Genomic DNA, 8,924 nt, shown 5'->3' with positions numbered 1-8,924 from the left:
TCCCCTACTGTGAACCCTAAAAGTTTTTTTTAAATTAAAACTACCCTATTTGCAAACTTCTGTAGGCTTTTGCACTGTAAAGGTGGGAAAGAGGCAATATGTGCCTCTTGTTTTTGTCATCACAGTCAGAATCTTTTTTTAAACCCCTGACCTCGGAAGAGGGACAAAAAGCATTGTATTTACTGTTATAACTTGTCAAACATACTGAAGTAAAGTCTGACCCTGGCAGAAGGCATAAAAACAAGACAGTAATGATGCTATTACCGTTCACCAAAACCTTCCCACATCCATTTCACTCAAATCCGTTCTGTAGCTGTGTATTAATTTTGACTACTTTTCAGCTCTGAGTGATTTTGTATTTTATTTTTCAATAAAAACCAACAACCATGCTCTAGCACTTAATTAAATTCAGAATTATTCAAGACAAAGCCTGTTGTTCACAAAATATAAATACAATACAAATCCGGACACAGCGTTGATAATTCGGAGTTTTGACATTTAACAGGTCAGTTAGTCCTTATAGTACTGGAACTATATGAATGATGATTGTTTCCCCCGCCCATTCAGGCACATTGAAAAGTAGGAGCAATTTAAAATACCTTGTAGTGCAAATGTTAAACTTCTCTGTCAGTGCAGAAACTCAACTGAACCAGCCAGTTTGCATTTTCTTTGGCTCTCTTACTAATAGAATAATACTCCCTTAACTTATTTTCGTTGCATATATATTACTAAGCTGGAGGACTCTCCGTGGTCTTGTTTGACCTTTAAAACTGACACAGGCACTGCGTGTGCCGGCTACTTTACCAAAAAAATCATAAGGCCAATGAGGAAATTAGCAGAGTGTTTTGACTGACAGCTTTCCCTGATATACCCATAAATAAAATGTAAACAAGTTGCAATAACGAGCACTTGTATATTGTTACAGTCCGGCATAAAAAAAAAATCAGCTACATAATTCCTTAGGTAGACACAGCCCAAATATTTCATTGGCAGTGATAGCCTTAGTGAAATGATTATTTTTTGGCTCGGGTTGTGCAGGATTAACACTGTTGCGATGCTTTATGCATTCTTTAAAATGTCCTTCCTTTCCTCGCAGGTAGCTGTCACAACAGCTGGCACTGCAGCGATCAGCAGAAGTCTTTGGCAGGAGAGGAGGGTACAGAATTCCTGCCTGACTTGGCGGGGCTTTGCGCGGAGGGGGATCCGGCAGGTGAAGGGATCAGCAGCCCTTCCCTTTCCCGTTTCTTTTGTTTCATTCTTCTGTTTTGGAACCAGATTTTCACTTGAGTGTCATTAAGGCGGAGCGAGTGCGCGATCTCTACGCGGCGAGCCCGGGTGAGGTACTTATTGAAATGAAACTCCTTTTCAAGTTCTGTGAGCTGCTTGGTGCTGAAATGGGTCCGCACGGTGCTGGGGGGGCTATGCACCCCATAGGCGGAGAGTTTGCCTGCAACACAAAACGTTTGTTCAGTAGCAATGAGAGCTGGGTACAGCGCAAGGGAGCCGGTTCTCTGGGCATTAAGCTGGCTCCAAAGGCGAAGAGGTAACGCTTTGCATGAACGTCTCACGCGGGCGTTCATTGCTCACGGGTATTTGAGGCGAGAGAAGGAAACAATAAGTGGCCCTACAAGCGATCCCATCCTCGTTTCGCTCTTAGCGCTTAGGGCGCGCCGCTCTCCTCCTCCATAAGCGCTAAGAGCGAGTTGTGCCCAGGAAGCCCCCTCGCCGAAGTTCACACTTACTTTTCTTGGGCGCATTTCTTTTCACTTTCATCCACTCGAAGGTGCCGAGCGCGCCCCCTGAGGCCGGAGAGGTGGGCTTGGGGTAGGTCCCCGGGGAGGGGGAGACGCTCTGGAAGCCCCCGGGCTGGACGCCAGGCGGTTCTTTGAGGCAGGGGTGGAAGTGGCTTTGCTCGACCAAGGCGCTGTAACCCACCGGGAGCGGCGATCCGCTGCCGGAGAAGATGGAAGTTGCATAGCGCAGGTGGCCCCCGCCAGCGTCCTCCAGCTGGGCACTGGCTCCGTAGGGCAGGGCGTAGCCTGAGCTTGGGGGTAGGACGTTGAAGTCAGCAGCAGGTGGACCGGAGTCGTAAGCCCCCGCCAGAGCGCAGGCAGCAAAGCGAGAGGCCGTGGTTGGCCGCGGCTGCTGTGCTGTGAGCTGGGGCGGGCCGGGCGCAGTCCCGGCGCCTGGCACTAGCCGGCTGCCCAGGTACGCGCTCTCCCCGCCCAGGGGGCACGAGGGCTGCAGGGCGACGGCGCTGGGGTCTGCAGGGCAGAAGCTAGGCGGGGCGCGCAGGGCATCGCCGCGAGACAGGTACTCCAGGTAGGAGTTCATGTCCTGGCGCGGCTCTGGGCCAGCGGCCGGGGGCGCGGGACAGGAGCCCGCTGCTGCCCGCGGATGCTGCCCGGGCCGCTCTCTGGACCTGCCCTCCTCCTCCCAGAGCCATCGCAGCGGCGGAGGTAAATATTGTCCTAATATAGAGCCAGAGGGCCGGCACGTGCCGCCCGGTGGCCAATCGTAGCCCTCCGTGGAGAGCCCACCTCAAGGATGCTGGGTGCTGTTAGCTGCCTTCTGCCCCGGCGCAAACTTTGCCAAGGAAGAAGCGGGCTGCGGCGCACAGGACCCGGGGAACCTCGCGGCGCCTGTAGGGTCAAGGAGGCAGCGCCTGGCATCGCCCTGAGCCGACCCGGGCTGCCCCCGCAGAGGTGCGGGGACAGGGGAGGGAGCTGAAGGTGAGACTGGGAGGGAGGCTCTGGCCACTGGGCTTAGCTCGGCAGAATGGGGTAAAGGCGGCTGGTGCAGAACACAGGCGGCCTCTCCAGCGCGCCCCAGGGACAAGTCGCCTGTTTTCATGTGGTCTGAGTCTTACCCATTGCCTTGCACCCCCGCTATAATCCTGATTGTGGTTATAGGACTCCAGGGAGCCCGACTCGGTACCGGTCTGCAGTTTTAGTTCGGGAGGTAAAGGGGGCTGGCAGTTCCCCAAACTGAAATCCCGGTCACTTTGAGCACTGCCGGGAGGCTTTCACATGCAAAATAAATGCTCGAAAAGCCTTAGTCCCTACGTTAATGTACCTGGCCAAACCTAGGTCGACTGTTCCAACCGTTTAGGTGGGATAGAACAGTAATGTTTGATGTATTTCAGTGGAAGGCGGAAGTTTCTTGTACGTTGTAGTGTATCATGTATCTTAGAGGTGTTCCTAGGTTTCTCTTTGCAGTTTAATCTATCCTTGCTTGCAATAAATAGCGAAAACTGTCTTTTGCCAACTTTGTGGTATCTCATCCTCAGCTGTACCTGTGTTTCCTCTCCGAGAGGTGCTTCATTTATGCAGATGAGTTTTCTAAGAAATCCGAGGTTAAAATGCATCCGAAAAACAGTTCAAATCTGGGTGGGGTTCCATGTTACTGCACGTCACAGCAATTAATGGACCTGCTCCATCAGATAAGTGCTTTGTAGTCTCTTGAAAGTGAATCCGAGGGCTCACAATGTTAATGGGCTCTCATGTTCCCCAGGGTGATACAATAGTGTTTACTAAGTGTTTATGACTGGCACAGAAATAAATACAAGGAAACAGGAAAGAGATTAGAGTAAGTCTCACTGCTCTACCAAACTTTCTAACTTTGTAAACTTCATTTCCCTTGGGCAGAAGGGAATTCATCTGATGGAGGGAAAGATTAGACTTCACAAGGCAAGTGATTGTGTTTTCGTGAAGTGTTACAATGAAAATAACTACACGCTAAAAAGGCAAGTATTTTAAATATTTTGAGTATCCTTGGAGTTCAAGACGCATGACAGAAAAGGTGTCACCTGTCATGTAGCCCATGGGAGGAAAGGGAACGGAGCTACAGTTTAAAGTTTTGAAATATGCGTCCTTCTCTATAAGAGAAATCTACACAGTTCAGAGGCAGACTCTTAAAAGAGAGGGGGAAAGCACATTCATAATTCATCCCTACTCTCACCCCAATACAATAATACACTCTCCCTCGGATACATACACCTCCCATAGAATACTCAGTTCTACCTAAGGTCCTATCCTGTCTTCAGTTAAAAGGGTGCAACTCCCACTGAAGTCATGTAATCGAGGCAGAATCGGGTCCTACCCCGGAGATTTTTCATGGGGCTTAGAGTTAAGGGGTCATGCCTAAAACTGACCCCTTGCTTCTGACACAAATGATGACCTACTCCCCAAAGCAGCAGAGCCACCTGCAGCTCCCACGAAACAAAGTTGCAAACTTTTATCCTAGTGCTCTCAGTGGAAGTTGTAGACACCCAGGCCCAATCCTGCATTCCATACCTTGATGAAAGAAAAGACTGCATTAAAGAAGGCAGGATGGGGGACATGGTCTTAAAAAAGGAAATTAGTAGGGCAGCACAAGTGAAGCATTTAATAAGAAATAATAATAAACAAATTTTAAGGTTATGAACTCCTGTTAGACATTTTTGCCATTGCTTATGTCCACTGAAATGTTTAGCCAACTTCAGCCCTTCAAAATGAGGACTTTATTATTTTCTCTTGAATAACAAGGAAAATTTCTGTGATTTGCAGCAACAACCCAAAAGAGTTTGTCTGCCCCCCCCCCTTAAAGGCCCAGTATCCATTCACCCGTCCTAAATAAAGGGTTTGTTCAGTAGCTGGCCATTTTAACAGTAGAACACTTAGGGCTCTGCCCCATTCTCTCACAAATCTTTGCTTTTGAGCTTTCAACTCAACCACAGTTGGGGCTGAAATTTATTTAACGTTAGTTTTGCCCTTTTCTAATGCACAGATGGCAGAAAAACAGAAGTGTTTTGGATGATATTTTTCCTACATCAACATGTTATAAAATAAAATATAGCAGGGACACTGGACCACTATGTTGATCAATGCTTTTGTGGTGCAGTTAAATCAAGAGTTACTGAGGTTAGAAAAAAGATCAGTGTCTACACAACTACATTAAAACCAACCAACCAAGTTTTTGATTACTGGGAACACAGATTCGTGGATTAGATTTTCCCTGAATACCCATTGACAGTCGTCTTTTAACAGTTACAAACTATGTTGTCAGTGATTCACCATAATGGGAGTCTCATATTTCAGCCTGCAGCGAATCCAGCTATGAACTCGATCATTATGATCCCAGAAAAAAAATGTATTTAACCAACTGAGGCCGCCAGCTGATGTGTGGTCAGGAAATTTAGTTTTTGGCTTTGTGTCCATTTAAATCCAGACTATGGTGATAATGAGGGTCAACACACCAGCCTGGTATAAACTTTCCAGGCATAGTTCACTGAGATCAAAACAGTTTGGGGGGGAAAGGCATTTTCATTGGAGTCGGAGGTGCTCATCAGCTCCAAGCAAGCACAGGGTTTTCTAAAAGGGGGTTGTCTGGAAAAGAATCCTGGGAAGTTCAGGGCTGGAGAAGGGAATCTTACAGCTGGGGGGGAAAGGAAGTGTCAGTAGGGAGTGCTAGGGCGGCTAAGAGCGTGGATTTGGGAAGCCACTGGGCACACAGTTTCTGTCGGGCTTATTGACTATCTGGCAAAGCCCAGAGAAGGCCGTTTGGGTGAAATCCTGGCATTTGTCCAGAATAAGTGGAATCTGGCCCGCAAGTGCGCTATTGCGCCACTCGCGCAGAGAACTAGCTTAAACCAAAGTATGTTAGCAGAAGGTGCGAACAATGGCGCCCGTCCTCTTCGCAAACAAGTCACTTAAAGGAATTCACTCCAAAGCCAAGTTGGAGTCATTAATATTAACATAAAATAAGAAAGTCTGACAAATAGTTGGAGTGAAGGCACTTATTTGAAAAGCATTGGCACTGCTCAAACACGCCTCCACTGAAGTCAAAGGTAGTTTTCCCAAGTAGAGTCAGAGTACTTCCGAATTTGACCCATTTGTCCTTTTGTTCATTCTCCTTCATTTTTTTCCAGGATAACTGTTTCAATCCTTTTCTCCAGAGTAAAGCTTACATTTTCCAGGTACCAAGAGAGATGTTTTCCTTGCCCTGTCATCCTTGATGGTCCTAATATCATAGCCTATATTGACACTATGATTATTTAAATGTGACCTAGAAAAGCGCTGAGGAAATTTTACACCACACTAGCGTAGATACAATAGATTCTCCATGAAACCTAGGAAGCCCTAGTCCAGATATGCACTTGGATTCTCCCGCCTTACTGTTTGATATTTTATTTTTACAGATAAGTTGTTTATTAGAGACAGTTACTGGTGAATCTAGATCTATACTGTGTCATACACATTCTCATTTGAAATTACTCTGGAGAATATGTTTTTCAAGTGGCTCTCCAGGAAAACTGACCATGTACATTTCATGAGGGTAGATATGAAAAGCTAATGATAAATATTTCAGCAGCATTTGCCGATATTCTGAGTTGTTTATTTTGGAAAGTTTTGGATAAAGTAAGGACTGCATTTGGATAACTGGCATTAGCAAAAATGAAGTCATCCTAGTGGAATCCAAATTCAGCTCCTGGGAAAACATGGGCACACTGTGGAGGCAGATCACTTCTTCAGATTGAGGAAGGTGCATCATTCTCCCTCGGCTGATCTTTGGAGCAGGTTTGATAGGCGTTGGAGAGGATTTTGCCCCCCGTGAATGTGATAGTGGAAAATGAAATGGGGAGACTAACGGAGAACCTCCCACCCATAGACGGAAAATCTGTCTTCACGAAGTATCCTGTTATGCATAAATAGGGAAAGTCCCTGTAATTCTCATCAGCGTCAGTGAAATAAAACCTAGGCTGCTGACACGGAGTCTTCGCTTTCCTTTATCATGTTAGGTGGACTCTATAAACATCTGTAGGAAAGATTAAGTGGTGCAAATCCCATGGCTTAACGACGTGGGAAAGTCCTGTTAGCGGAGCGCAAAGAGGCAAAGCATGACTCTGCAGCACCCTACTTCGGTTTACTCTTTCCAGGACTCCTTAAATAACTCCACTACTCCAGAGGCCTTAAGACACTCCCCTGCTGAATCGGTTTATATTACTAGTCACACCAACACTCAATTCTGGGGCTTCTCCCCTTCACCCAGACGGGAATCCTCCATTCTCTCGCCTTCCTACCCAGCCTCTTTTCCCCCTGGTGTCTCAACACAGACTTGGGCTTCTCCTCTTTCCCCCAGAGGGGATTCAAACCTTCCAACTACATCCACACTCTTCCCTACTTTTGGGAAGCCACTCCCAGGCTACCTGGTTAGTAGATTTCGGTCCCTGACAGGCCAGACCCTCCTACCGCCTTCTATTCGCCATAGCCCTAGAGAAGCCGTCTAACACTCTATAACGTCACTGTACCACGCCGGTCTCCTCTCCTGTTTCCTTCCTACTGCCTTAACCTTCTTCTTCCCTCCATCCCTTCCCCCTTTATAAGGCCCAGGTGCTTTCCCTTAAGCCCAACTGGACAGCAGGTAACCAGTCACAGGTGCACTCGACTCCACTCCCCCTTAAAGGCACAGGTCACCCTGTGACAGGGAGACAATGCAAAATCTCACTTTACAATTGTCAGTTAACACACACACGCGCCAATTTGTTGGATTGGTCCTACATTGACAAATTCCTTTATTTTATGTTATGTCAAAGAAACACCACAAAGTACTTTAGGCTGATCAGAGCGAAACCCCGATTTAGATTCTGGGACTCACCGCAATACCTCAGGGCCTGCACCCCTGCGGAAGGTTTTTGTTGTTGTTGTTGTTGTTAATTACTATAACAGTTACGTTTATTTTCAAGTCCAGTTACAATTTTTCCACCAGGGAGCTTGCTAGGCAAAAATAGAATTAAATAATTGACTAATTAATTGACTAATTAAGTGTTTTAACTTCGGTACATGAATGTGAGCCCCTTAATTAAGTAGCCAAAAGTTTGGGGGCTTTTTTAAGGGAAACGTTTTAGTTAAATCGTTTGTGCTAAATCCTTCTGGCTTAATTCCAGATTTGTTTTTATAGGTAAGATGGGAAGCAGGAAAATATGAGCCAATGAAGATGTCCTCAGAGCTATCACTTAGAGCAGTGGCTCTCAACCTTTCCAGTCTACTGTACCCCTTTCCAGCCTACTGTACCTCCAAGTTTCACCTCATTTAAAAACTACTTGCTTATAAAATCAGACATAAAATACAAAAGTGTCACAGCACACTATTACTGAAAATGGCTTACTTCCGCATTTTTACCTTATTATTATAAAATAAATCAGTTGGGATATAAATATTGTACTTACATTTCAGTGTATATAGAACAGTATAAACAAGTCATTGTCTGCTTTAAATTTTAGTTTGTACTAACTTAGCTAATGCTTTTCATGTGGCCTGTTGTAAAACTAGGCAAATATCTAGATGACTGGATGTACCCCCTGGAAGACCTCTGCGTACCCCCCAGAGGTAGGCTACCCCTGCTTGAGAACCACTGACTTCATAGAACCTATAATGGCTTTGAATCGAAATAAGGTAGACAAAACCCACTTGTGTATTGCCTTCAGGGGCAAAATTACCGGGGGCAGGGCGGGAGAGGCACAAAGTCTGAGGAGACTGTTATCCCGACCAGAGGGTCACTTTTTTTTTTTTTTTTTTTTTTGTGACTAACGGATTCAGTTGCATCCTCCCTGCTGGAAACTGAATGCCGAGCGTCAGCCCGTGAATATTAGATTGCGGTGTTCTGAGCTTCGGTTTCTGTCTCCTCCGGCTGCGGTTTCTGGTCGAATCCCAGCTGGCCCAGACTCGAGCTGAAGTAGGAGGAATCGCTGTCGAGTGAAGAGTGCACATTGTGTGATTGATGAACTCCCCCCCCCCCCTTCCTCCCGCGCCAGCCCCGCTCCCAGCAAGGACCGCAGCCTTCCCACTGCAACTGCTCACTTGGTAATGGAGAGTTGTTGCCTGTTCAGTGATTAACTTGATATCTAGTCTCCAGAAGTGTCATGGGCCAATGTAACTCTGGGCTAG

At 46.6% G+C, this 8,924-nt stretch overlaps 1 protein-coding gene across 1 annotated transcript; it reads right to left on the bottom strand.

Moving 5' to 3' along the window:
* Positions 1-334: 334 nt before the first annotated feature.
* HOXD1 (homeobox D1) lies at positions 335-2,334 on the bottom strand. The gene is made up of 2 exons (XM_005300503.4): positions 1,743-2,334; positions 335-1,447 (listed from the first exon to the last, which is right to left on the bottom strand). Exons 1-2 carry the CDS (start codon positions 2,332-2,334, stop codon positions 1,128-1,130), a joined length of 912 nt encoding a protein of 303 aa, XP_005300560.1. The 3' UTR covers positions 335-1,127.
* Between the last annotated feature and the right edge of the window lie 6,590 nt (positions 2,335-8,924).

This window comes from Chrysemys picta, chromosome 11, assembly GCF_011386835.1.
Source record: "Chrysemys picta bellii isolate R12L10 chromosome 11, ASM1138683v2, whole genome shotgun sequence".
Taxonomy (NCBI): domain Eukaryota; kingdom Metazoa; phylum Chordata; order Testudines; family Emydidae; genus Chrysemys; species Chrysemys picta.
This window is presented reverse-complemented; position numbering and strand designations above follow the sequence as displayed.

Excerpts from the sequence above, each read along its gene's own strand:
- HOXD1 (XM_005300503.4), bottom strand. The coding sequence starts at position 2,334 with ATGAACTCCTACCTGGAGTACCTGTCTCGCGGCGATGCCCTGCGCGCC. Across the intron at positions 1,448-1,742 it reads AAGAAATGCGCCCAAGAAAA|GCAAACTCTCCGCCTATGGG; the intron begins GTAAGTGTGAAC and ends TTTGTGTTGCAG.